Source organism: Seriola lalandi, unplaced genomic scaffold (genome assembly GCF_002814215.2).
Source record: "Seriola lalandi dorsalis isolate HSWRI2012SDOR001 ecotype SW California unplaced genomic scaffold, Sedor1 jcf7180002054169, whole genome shotgun sequence".
Taxonomy (NCBI): Eukaryota; Metazoa; Chordata; class Actinopteri; order Carangiformes; family Carangidae; genus Seriola; species Seriola lalandi.
In genome coordinates this window covers 481,566-494,896 of record NW_019524722.1, presented here as the reverse complement: position 1 = coordinate 494,896, position 13,331 = coordinate 481,566, and the positions used below count along the sequence as shown (strand labels likewise).

General features: G+C 41.4%; 1 protein-coding gene across 1 annotated transcript in view; it reads left to right on the top strand.

The window, feature by feature from the left end:
• Positions 1–5,912, top strand: part of LOC111653179 (caM kinase-like vesicle-associated protein) — a 40,987-nt gene extending 35,075 nt beyond the window's left edge. Inside the window, exons 6-11 of the mRNA XM_023403657.2 lie at positions 180–300; positions 410–485; positions 587–723; positions 915–993; positions 2,761–2,848; positions 3,049–5,912. Coding sequence (XP_023259425.1) covers positions 180–300; positions 410–485; positions 587–723; positions 915–993; positions 2,761–2,848; positions 3,049–3,411 — 864 coding nt within the window. The 3' untranslated portion in view covers positions 3,412–5,912. The remainder of the gene's footprint in view (positions 1–179; positions 301–409; positions 486–586; positions 724–914; positions 994–2,760; positions 2,849–3,048) is intronic.
• The last annotated feature ends 7,419 nt before the right edge of the window (positions 5,913–13,331 follow it).

Below are 13,331 nucleotides of genomic sequence, written 5' to 3'. Positions count from 1 at the left end.
AATCCATCTAAAAGGATTTCACTGTTCACCATGAACTTCTGCTTATATAGTCACTGGTCTCTTTTTACCAGGACTCATTTCACTGTTCAGAAATGACAACACCACTGAAATTCATACTCTGCACCTTAAACATGAATATTATATTAACTGTTGTCACTGTAATACGTCATTGTCCACAGTTGGAGAACTTGGTTTACTACAACCGTCTGAAGCACTCTAAAATAGTCATCAGTGACTTCCATCTTGCCAAGTTGGAGAATGGACTAATCAAAGACCCCTGTGGGACACCAGAGTACCTGGGTGAGCATATAGATTTAAGAGGTTGTCATATGGACAGATTGGTGGAGAACGTCACGTCTCGGCTTTTAACGTCAGGACATTTTTATCAAATGTCTGTGCTCTTGTGCAGCTCCTGAGGTGGTTGGCAGACAGCGATATGGGAGGCCTGTGGACTGCTGGGCTACAGGCGTCATCATGTACATACTGTAAGTTGTGAAAGGAAAAATGAAGAGAGATTACTTAATAGACCTTGTGTAAATATGGTATACAGATGTTTTCTTGACTCCCAAAGCTCTATTTTTCCCAGGCTGTCAGGAAACCCTCCTTTCTACGATGAAACCGATGATGATGATTATGAAAACCATGACAAGAACCTGTTCCGCAAGATCCTGGCAGGCGATTATGAGTTTGACTCTCCATACTGGGATGACATCTCTGACTCAGGTACTTTTAGGATAATGTTAACACTGTGAGGGAACAAAATTGCAGCTTGCTGGGTAAACATTTCAAATTCCAGAGGGTTTTCCCCTCTTCTTACCTCTGGAGTGTTCAAACACGTTGTATTTATGTTCCCATCCATCAGGAGAATAAACGCTTTTTCATTGAGGTTTGTCTGTGTGATTTCTCTCTGACAGCCAAGAGTCTGGTTGCTCGTCTGATGGAAGTGGATCAAGACCAGAGACTGACAGCCCAGGAGGCTATAAACCATGAATGGTAGGCAGCAGAGCTTTGAGATATTGTGAAGCCCATTTAAATCAGAACAAAGTGATCAGACTGTATTAATGTGATCAGAAAGGCGGCATGAGATCGGGCTTTCTTGCTTGTTTGACACGTCAATTATAACTGTGTTGGGAAACTTAATAGCATCAAAACTGAGGCTTCACTTGACAATAAACCAAAGCTGCTTTCCACATTATCCAACATGAGTTTAAAAGATATTTTTAGCAGTGTGACACTAGGGATGGCAATGTCTGAAATATCTAAAACAAATATTTTGTTCCAGGCATTCAAGGTCCCTGAGGATGTATTTCAGTGACTTTGGTGATCCAATGACATTTCCTTTAGCACCACCTGCAGGTTGACATTTTCAGATTCCTGTTGAAATGTCCTGACAATTACTGGATTCACTGGTATCAGGGATGCCCCCTTAAACGGGTTCAAATTGCACCTGTGAAACTTTTCAGCTGTTGCTGGTGATGCTTCCTCTTCAGTGGTTCCTCTGACTTGTGCTGTTCCCACTAGGCTTCATCTTCGGCCCCATTCTTTTCCACAGACATGTTTTTTCACCATGTCAAATTATAAACAACCACACTGGTTGTGATCATCACTGCTACGCGGATGATTTCCAGATGTTAAAAAGTTAAAAGTGCTGGATGACCCTGAACTTTCTTCAGCAAGTGAACATAAATCTGAAATAACTGAATTTGGCCCCCCAGAGTTCATCTCCTGAAACTAATGACATTCAACTCTACTTTACTTATATTTAGTATTAATTAGCCAATGTATGTTAACACATTTAACCCTGCAATGACTGATTTTTTTGGCCACTTTAAACAAGAAACAAGTTTGCATCAATGACTGTATTATAAAGACGAACAACGCATCTCCACTTCTTACTGCACAAAACTGAAGCCAAAATATCAGGGATACGAGTGTCGCTATGTTGCACTGGTGACGTAATTTTGAGCCAGAGTCTGCACAGCAGTGATCAGGGAGAAGAGTCACAGTAACAAGGTCCTGCCCAAACACCTGCTCGACCCAATCGCGAGTCAGTTACACCTGTCAATCATGATGTTGCACGTTTTGTAGCATCAAATAGCTAATTAAAACCAAACTTATCAGAAAAATGAACAATTGAACACTAAGGAACGTGGTAAACATTATATCTGCTAAATAAAAGCATGTTAACATTTTCATTGTGAGCTTGTTAACATGATGATGTTAGCATTTGGCTTACATCACCACAGCGCCTAAGTACAGACCTCACAGCTTCTGTTTTGTCTTCTTCTTCTTCTTGGTATAACCACAGCACAGTCTGTGTCCCAGTATAGAAAATAATCAAATTTGCAGAAAGCACCCTTTGTTATCTGTTATTTTCTTATATGGGGGCACCTTATTGAGCATTGCTTTGGCGGTTGCTACTGTTTGAAGGCATTGAACTGTTTATTATTGTGTTAAAAAATCACATATTGATCAATTTTCAGTTCGACTGTTCGCCCTTCTTAGTTGCATCTGACAGAGGCGCTTCCAGCAAACTATAAACTTTGAACACAATTGATCGTCACAAAGGCAAAAGCTAGAAGAAAAGGGCCCAGGCAGAAAAATGATTAGAATAACAATAAAAGGCTAAACAGTCCTTGGCAAAAGTTTTTTAGTCAGAAAAAAGAAGAGTAAATTGAGTGGTACTGTGTGCAGCAGCCTGTGACATCCAAAGATAGGGGAAGTATAAAGCTGTTGTGTTTTTCCCATTTTGTGCAACAGGATCTCTGGTGGTGCAGCTTCAGATAAGAACATCAAGGAAAATGTGTGTGCACAAATAGAGAAGAACTTCGCCAGAGCTAAATGGAAGGTAAGCCCTTTTGTTCTCTCCTCGTGGAAGCTGTTCTTCAAAATTCCTTCAGTAGTTGTGTGGTCCTTGAACAGGCAGGTATTGTAGCGCAGTATTGTGTAACTGTGAGTTGAGGCAGTCCGATGAGAGTTGATGTTCTCTGAGCAAGTTTTCAGGTTATTGAACCTATCGGAGATCAGTTTTTCTACCTCCTCCCACAGAAAGCGGTGCGGGTCACCACCATCATGAAGAGATTGAGAGCACCTGAGCAGAGCGAATCGAGGGCAACCAGCCCAGCAGCTGGCGCCCCAGCAGACCCCGCAGCTCCCCAGGCTGCCACCGACCCCTCCGCACCTTCATCTGGTGCAACACCTGAGGGAGCCCCCGCTGCGGCCACAGAGCTCCCTGCCGGAGTGGAGATAAGCCAACCAGCGCCAGAGGCCTCAGCCGGGGTGTCAGCGTCAGACGCTGAGCCACAGCAGCAGAGCCCAGCACTGCAGGAGGCCGAACCCACACCGCGTTGTAATGGAGAAGCATCGACTGCTCACCACGCACCCGCCGGGGCCGGGGACGAGCAGGGTTAGACACCCGACCCCTGCCCCTTCCCCGTGTGACCTCTGCAGTCCCCACCAACTCCTGCACACTGTACATTAGCTGCTAGCATGGTGACACTGACTCTGCTTCTCTCTCACTTGCAGCATTAGCATCATCTCATGGAGGCTGTGTGCTACCTTTCCTGAGTGCTGCGTTGCATTGGCTTTCTCTTTACATGTATTGTGTCTTTTTTCACTGACCCCTCTGGTGTTTTCCGTCAGATTACATAAACCACATCTATCTCCCCACATTATAGGTTTATGGGCGAAGACAGGTTTGCTGTCAAGCTGTGGCTTACAGCTGAAGTCTTCTCCACTTAGTGATAAGAGAATATAGGAAGACATAATTGTGCAGAAAACAGCTTTTATTCCTTTTTAATGAGCCAACTTGGGAAACTTCTCTCTGCCAGTCTTGCAATTATAGTATTTGTTCTGAGAATCAGTAGAAAATGTTTTGCTTTTCCCTAAATTTGGATCTCGTACTGTAACAGAGTAAGTGCAGGCCCTCACATATATCCCTCTCACATGGGAAATATATTTATCTTTCCTATATGTTATTGTCTACACCAACCAGTTATTGTGCGTTGAACAATACTGAGATTGGACTGGGAGTTTTTATGCCCAGTACTGTATTTTGAACTATAGGCAGCTTCACACATAAGCACACACACAAACACTATGTTCCTTTGCTAACTTCCTGCTCAGGAAAGAACCTCATAGCTGTAAGTGTAAAGATTCTGTATATAGAGACCTTTGTAGAAGTAGCCGAAACAGCATGCATTCTCACTTTTTGCTGTTCGTTTTACATTTACAGCCACTTGGTGGATAAAGATGCGCTACTCGTCTTATCGCAGGCCACAGCACTCTCGCCTCTTTGCCACAAGCCGTGTCGAGGCTAATGTTCTTTTCAAAAGCTTACTGCAGCTACACTTTGCTGTCTTATTACTACTGTTCAGTTAGCACCCCTGCTGTCAATGTAAGTTATATGAAAAGAAAATTTTGAAAAAAAAAAACTGTCATTACATAGCAGTTCTATGCATTCAAATTAATTTGTAGCTTTTCTTATTTAGAAACATCACAGCAGACTTCATGATATCTTTATCCATCACGTGACACAAATTGTTTCGTTTTTCTTTTTTGTTGTTGTTGTTGCTAGTTCTCAGTCTACCTGTGTCTCCTCTGACCTAATCCTGTCCTTTGTATTTGGATACTGACTCAAATGCCACACGTCTTAATATTTGGTTTTAACTGTAAAAACAAAATGTGCATTAACAGACCACATGCGGCTTTCAAGGGAAGACATGCATCATTTTGACTTTGTGGTAACTAGGGTCATCTTTACCAACTCAGCTTTGTTGACCTGTATTGTACTGAAACAATGTATGAAGCATATGTTTAACATTTCAGAATTTATTTATTTTATTTTTTATTATTTATCTGTGTATATATATATTTTTTTTTATTTACAAAGATTTTCAGCTTCTACTTGATAAACAGTAATAACAAACCATCCTCTCGTCACTGGTCCCCTCGAGCATTAATAAAGAGCTACAGAAGGAGTTCTCTGTAATCACACTAGAGGAAATTGAGCAATATTCGACTGGCTGCAGAAACTGTGATTCCTGGTGTCCATGTACCTGTCAGTACAAGTCTATAGTCCTGGCCACTTAACTAACACATGGCTGCTGTCGGATCTGCGTGTGTGTGTGTGTGTGTGTGTGTGTGTGCGTGTGTGTGTGTGTGTGTGCTGTGCTGTGCGTGTGTGACCAACATTATTTCCTGCTTGAACACACTATTAACCATTGGTTTTTATTCCCTGGTCACACAGAGACAGCAGCCACATTGTTAATACAATTATTAAATGATATCATTAAAGTGTAATGTGTCCTGGCTCGTGCTCGGCTTCTTTGTCTGACTCTGCCCAACCTCAAGAGTATTTACTGTGCAGACCTGTGAATTTATATGAAAACGTGCATTTCAGATCAAATCGGGAGAAAACTGATCACATGTATTTATTCAAGTTTGAGATAAGTTTGTATCTACACTGTATTTCTACATGTATCTCCTTTTCATTTCTGCTAATATTGATCGGTACACACACCGATCTTTCAGATTATACCATGATCAGATCGTTTCTTATATTGTTGAAGATAAACATTTAGATTTTAACGAGAGGCTTAACCAGAAGAGATTTTTATGTGAATAGATTATTTCATGTGGTCCGTTCTATTTGTTTAGATGGCAAATAAATACTGTTGAAATACTGTTACATGGTTTAAAGCAATGCTTTTTTTCCCCCAATACATTTGTCACTATATTTAGTACTCCCATGTCTGTTCATTTTACCATGCACTTACAGGTGTATTTGTAGATGTTTGCCAGGACCAGTGGTCACCTGTAGGTCCTGTCCTGCATTTGTGAGCTCTGTACCGTACTCCTTGACTGAGTTGATGACTTTGATGGTAATAAAATTTAATTCATCTGTTTATTCATGCGTGGTCCTCTCGTTTCTCTACAGTCAATGGACAGAGGGTGCATGAGAACTTTCAAAGCAAAGATGGCTCTGTGGAAGACTATTTAGAGAAAACGTGGGAAACAGCCTGTGTCATCACGCTCCACTTTCCCCTTAACCCGGTGGAGAGCATCTGTGTTACACTGTCTCAATTAGCACAAGCTTAGCGCCCTTCCTGGTGCGGTGTGAACTCGTGTTTGAAAATCCCAGCAGTGCCATTTGGTGACACATTCCAGGATACTTGAATTGCATCGTGTTGGAAGAATAATGCAGAGAGCTCACTTTCTGGGCCCTCTGGGGTTTAAATAGGCTGCCTCTCGGGAGCCTCTCTCTTTTTCATGCCCATTGTACAGTCATATGCATCCATCCATACAGCCTCCAGGCCTCAGGAGGATCCTAACTCTGTCTCTGTGTCATTGGATGACTGCATTAAGAGTGGTAGGGTGAGGGAAGTGTCAGTTTCCTGTTTCTCTCAACCGGCAATGCAGAGATGAAAGACCACTGATCAGAGTCTGTCCTTGCCGAGAAGAAAAGAGGAGTTTACAAGGAATACCAAAATATTTCATCCTGTGGGCAAAACCAAACATACATACTAATAAACTAAGTGAGTTATGCAGTGCAATCAATACAGGAATGCTAAAGCAACAGCAAGCAAGAATGAATCTACTCACACAACTTACTGAGCTCTCCACAGCTCTGCTTATAAGAAGCGTTTCCACGTCTCAGCTCTATCAGATTCACACTGACAACAACAATGTTCCAAGTGAGGAATTATGATAGTGATGAATGGCTGTGGTGTGTGGTATTGATTTATTAGCATTCTCAGGTCAGAAAGCAATCAATCACAACAACTCTGCTTATCAGTTTGCCACCTCATCTTACTGCACACTGAAGTCCCACAGAAAAAAAGCACACTTCTACAATGTTGCATTTTTTTCAGTAATTAACTGTAATCAGTGTCAGCAGCTGTGTACAACAAAGCCTCCCCATTAATAAAAAATGTCTAAAGCATCCATGGTAAAAATCGATCTGCAGTTCTTCACTTTTCTATTGTAAGGCAGCTTTATGTAGCAGAAGAAACAAACAGTCCACAAAAATGAATGCAGATTTGTGTTGCAGCACTTTGTATTTCTTCTCTCCTCTCCCATTAACTCCCATTAACTCCTTTCTTGACCCTTCACATTTATCTTGTAGCACTGCGGAGGGGACTCAGCCGCAGACTGAGAACCACTGAACTAGACTAAACTCTAAAGTTGTTAAAAGTAGCTCCACCTGAACCAGCTACAACGGTAAATACCAGCACAGTGCTCGTCAGCGTTAACAACATAACAGCCTAATGTAAATTAGTCATAGCGGTCTTTTTTCTGCAGAACGAGATTTTGATGCTGTGTTGTACCTAAATAAAAAAAGATATGAGTGCTTTTCCTCCACTGAGTATTTTCCAAGTGTTGTTAAGCAAACGTGTTTAAAGCAACAATACATCATAAACTGTCTCACTTTTATAGTTATGGGTTACTTTATTGGGTACATTTTTTTAAATGGAGCTATTCAACGCTTTGTAGATGCTGTTCCATATGAACAGAACAGTGCACACTGTTGCATCCTGCCATCTGCTGACTGATAACATGTAGTGCAGCTGTATACAGGATACTTGTGATGGCATGGGTGCAGCAGAGGGCAGTGTTGCTCCCTCTTTTCTCCACTTTTGAAAGGCATTGGTGGTCCACAGTGATTATTGCACACTCCCCTCCCCTGAGTCTCCTCCTGCATATGGTTACTGCATGAGAGTATATGAAAAGTGGGAGTTCATCAAGGCCAGAACAGGGTGGAGCTAAAATCTTTAACCTAGTTTGCGACTGCTCCCAAGTTGAGGCTTTAAATTAAAGTCATCTCATCATCTCTTCAGTGGACTGAGTTTCATTTTTAACAGTGGCCAAGTCTGTAGGTCTTCAGAGGGATGCCTGTGAACAAAGACCCAGTTTCATGGCATGCCAGACTTCTGCCTCTCACTATCTGACTTCAGAGTTTCTGCCCCAACAAAGCAGTAAGTGTCCGACTGCTCTGACTGCATCCGTGAGACAGACAGAGCAGATACCCACAGAATGCCACCGCTGCCTCTGAGCCACCGAGCACCAGATCAGACTCAAAGATAAGAGCGAGCTGGATTCCACATGTGATGTCAATTGAATGATGTTGGTGGTACCACTGCCTGGCATTATATCATGTGATATGCCACTGTGGAGATAACGTCCCACAGTAATACATCTCTGTTGTGGTGCTGTGAAGAATGGAGCACAGAGATGTCTGACCAGATTTTGCATATCCAAAATGTGGATCAGCTTCTTGGTTTCTGAATCAGAGACAGAGGTGGCTGGATTAGAAGTGATGTGGTGATGATGCAGATATAATTGGTGCCCTCTGTTCGCAACTATCAAACTCCCACCCTGACGCCTCTCGTCTGCTCTGCTGCAGGGATCAGATAAGCAGAGGGAACAGAACTCTGTCTATGGGGAGGAATGAAGGGGACAACAGATGTCATCTGACGGCTGGAATGCCCTGTGATGCTTTTCCAAACCATTTGACCTACTGTCTCCTGTGTCCCGAAGCAAACCCATGCTGGGTTTAAAAGGTGCCTCCAGACATGCTCTCATCTCCACATTTTGAAATGTGTCATTGAGGCTGAACTGAGCAGATGAATGTCTGTTTGTAGGACGGCATTTGTGACATACAGTACACTTTACATGTAGAGTATATTCAGATCCATAAAGGAAAGTATGTTGTGTACTTATTTGTGAAGTCGCAGTCAAATACAAAAAAAAACCCCCACAAAGGAACAAATGTTATCTGCACTCAGATCTGTTTTTATTCATACTTTATGCAAATTGAAACCGTGCTTCAGTGCTTCTTCTACTTTGCTCATTATGTTTTAAACTTGTGATGTCACAGGGTTGGTTTGCCCCACTGTATTGAACAGATGCACTGGTAGAGACAATGAAAGACAGAGACAGTGAAAGATAGAGATGTGATAGATAGACAGGGTGAAAGACAGAGAGTGAAAGATAGATATTGAAGAGACAGCGAAAGACGGAGGCTGACGAGCCACGGGATATCAGAAGACAAAAGGGAGGCCACTATTGTATTACTCCTGGATGTAAAAATGAGTTCTACAGGGGTAAAGCCAATGACAAAACTGTCCATTTTCATAAAGTGCTGCTGAAACTGAGAGCGGTACTGCTGCGGCGGCTAGCAGTGCTGTAGAGAAAGAAGGAAGAGGAAGATTACATTGAGAAAAAGACCTTTTAGTCAGGCAAGTTAGTTGTTCACTGGAACAACAGCCTAAAACCTGAAGTTGCTCCGTCTGTTTTCAATTTCACTGCGTGATCGTGTCCTCCACTGACCACCCAACATACTCTAACAACAGTGATAAAGAGGCATCAGTCCGCCACAGGGAGAGGGCAGTAACCAGGCAGGGAAGAGACAGGTAGAGCATTTAGACTGTGAGTAAAGATGGACAGAGCTGTGACATCACCCACAGGTTTGTGAAGAGCAGTTTTGAAGCTCAAAGATGGCTGCTCCACCATCTCCATCTTGCCAGTGCCTGACTCCGCCGAAATCCCGTCTAATCCAAAAATGGACAAAGAGGAGGGACACGAATGAGGCCAAGACTTTGGTGCATGCCGGCTTGTGGCAAGCATATGCTCTCCCAGTAGGGCTGAACGATTAATTGCTATTGCAATAATAATCATGGTTAAAATGTCGACAAGGAGTGTGTCAAGTAAGCCAAATACCACCGGCCAAGGATTACTGACAGAAATGTTTGAAAGCATACTTCCATATGAACGTAATTCAAAACGGCTCAGAGAAAGTACTCAGGCAATAACAGAGTTCATAGAGAAAGATATGATGCCTCTCAGCACGGTGACCAAGCCTGGGCTTACGGCTTTGATAAATATACTGGATAAGCAGTACAGCATGCCCTCCCGCTCATTTAGCCAGGTCGCCATGCCGGAGCTATATAAAAAATGCAAGCTGAGAGTCGCAGTGGAGCTGAAAACCATTGAGTTTTTCGCTACTACAACTGACCTGTGGTCAAGCCGTACAGCGGAGCCCTATCGGAGTCTTACGCCGCATTTCATTAATGAAGACTTCAACCAGCTGGGATCTCCATGAAGAGAACCATGTCTGCATCATGTTGGACAATTTTACATTCTCACAAGGCTGTAAGTTAAACAAATCAGTCAATATACTACTGTGATGGAAGTAGTTAAAAATATGTAATTCATATCAATTCATGCATCATCTAATTTCATCATGACATATAGGCCTGGCCTACAAGAAAGAACAGTTTATGTTTAATCTATCAAATATTGTGTTAGTCATAATATAGAATGATTTATTGCTTGTGTTTGTTGAATAATACAGAAGATAAGGAACTTATCGCATATTAAAATCACAATATTGGTAAAAAAAGAAAAAAAAAAGATAAAGCAATTGCATTATTTTCCCAAATCGTTCAGCCCTATCACCCACCTGTCACTCAAAGCAGCACGCCCTCAACTATGCAGAACTTTAAGCCTTCAAAAATCAAAACGGTGAGGCTGTAAACAAGTTTATTTCTGCTGCGAAGTTGAACATTTTAACATGGGAGTCTAAGGGGATTGACTCGTTTTTGGGGCCAGCCTCAAGCGGCCATTCAAAGAACTGAAGTTTTTGGTACTTCCGTATTGGCTTCATTTTTCGGCCCTGGAGGTTGCCCCTTGTTAGCAACCCACAAAAGTCATCAATCACATCAATTATGCACATACCAAAGCAATCAGTATTCACCAACATGTCACAGAAACATACAGTAGTTGTTCAACATCACCACTGACTGCAATAAAGTTCATCATGAAAGTTTCTCTCATTAAACTAATTTGTCACTCCAAACAGCAGAACCTATAAACACCTGTGGCCCCCACTCCCATCCTGACTCTAAAAAGCCTAAAGATTTCCACAGCATCTCTGCAGCACAGGAGTGATGATGGAAGATCGGCTACACAATGTAGAAGCCAAAACGACTGTCAAAAATTCAAAGTGAGCCACAACTATCATAAACACCCGGGCCTTAAAGTATTCACCTAAAACTCATGTCATGATTCCTAAGCTATAAGTCACAGCTGATGCAAACCCCCGAAATATCCTAAATATTTCTTACCTTGACTCCTCGTTTTCCAAAGCAGTCAGACAGGACTCCAAACGTCAGATAATCCAACCACGTTATCCCCAATTCAATTATGTTCCTCACCACCATCTTATTTCTTCCATTTGTAATGGGTGCAATAAAGTTTTTTTAGCTAGCTAGTAGCCCGACTACAGAAAAGCCGTCACACGTGTGGCAAATTAAAAATAAAACAAACATATCGTACCCATCAGGAACCAATGTGAGGACCAGTAATTCACTTTTGGAACTATTATAATATATTGGAATAATATATCTTTTTCAAAGTGCTGACCGTCAATTCAGGAAGCCGCGGAGGCCTGACTCGGGATTGGCTCGCAACAAAAGCGTTTTTGATTGGCCGATGTTGCTAATGCACGTTTTGTTTATGACCGAAATGTCCGTTACACAATTAAATCACTGTTATGACAAGTGACAATTTGGAGTATTTCATTCTAACCTAGCCTTTCCATTTTACTTAACATACGTCTTAGATGAATAGCACTGAAGCCCTCTATTGCACCTGCACTGCAATAACTTATAACAGTCACTTCATGACAAATACCTAAGCCGGACATATTCTATATTTTTGGTATTGTCAACAAATTCTATGAAAAGAGCAAAACCAACAAAACCAACAATAAATCGCTAGTATTGTCTGTGTAGGCTTTTATATCTTATTCCTCTGTGAGGAATAGAGTTCCACAGCTGTCCAAAAACTATTAAAACACATAATTGAGTCATACTGTTGCACTGGGTAACAAACACTGCATAGTGCATATTCATTACACATTTTGAAGATTTACATCTTCAGCAAGAACAAACTGGTTATGGGCTGAGATCAACAAAACTGGGGAAGTCAGGATGTGTTAAGGATGAATAAATTATGGGTTTAGCTCTTTTCATAGGATTTATGGACAATAAGAAAAATACGGAATATCTACAGCATTATTAAATTGCATGTCACTTACTTGTAAGCTGTCCAATCAGAGTCAAATAAAACAAATGTCTATTGGCTTGAACAGTTAAAACTACATAATGTTTTGCAAGAAAAAAAACAACAATTAGTCATAGTTACTAAGACAGCTGAAATCCACAGATGAACTGTGGAAAGTTCTTCAAGATGCTTGGAACAACCTACCAGCCAAGTAGCTTGAAAAACTTTGCACTGAGGAGAATTAGTGCTGTTTTAAAGGCAAAGGGTGTTCACAGCAAATAATGACTTCATATACATACTGTATATATATTATTTTTTATTATTTTTTTTTTTCTGTTAACTGGACCTTATGTGACTTTAATTGATAAATAAAAACTATCTATGACTTACTTTTGAAATCATCGTTGCATGTACTGTATATCTACAGTATCAGTATACACATGGTGTGTATAGCACTGAATAAAATCACATAGGCTACTTAAACTAAATATATTATGTTCATTTTAACAACATAATGATGTTTTGTGTCTTAATCTCTTCAGTACAACATATGGTGCTGCCATGAGGTAAAATGCTTGTACTCTACATACTTCTCTCCTCTGCTCTTTTCCAACTGCCCATTTTCTTCTCTCTCACTCTTCTTCTCTGCCACTTTACTCCTGACCTAGATTGTTGTGGGAGAATGTGAGTCACTCTTGTGCTGATCTGGGGTCAGCTCTGCCATCAAGGCTTTTATGAGGTGCAGAAACTCTGATGAGCTTGACTGACAATGCTCTGACCTGACAACAGCCTTTTTCCCTCGGGTGCTGTGAACCAGATTGGCCTTTGTGAACTCCCATCACATATTGCATCATTAGTCATTATAGGATGGAAACAATACTGATGACTAAGGGATCTTGGGAGTGCAGAGCATCATGAAATATTGTACAACCAATGAACAGTAACATTGGTGGTCCATAATGCCCTCATATAGGCATACAAATTACTGTAAGAGGCTGTAAGAAGGTGTGAAATTCTTGGGGGTACTCAACAAATATGTCTCAGACTCAGCATCAACATTTAGACTGCATTTCTGGCTGTCATGAAGTAACACAAGGTTGGACCACTTACTCTGAAAGAGCCAGTACCTGAAGTGAGAGGGGTAAACATGAGAAGCAGAGTCCTCTGGCGTCACCTCCGAGACATGAGGTGTGTTACTTTCATTGACCCAAATGTACAAAAGCAAATAAGTTTACTTTCATGGTTAATCTGACAATAACAATTTT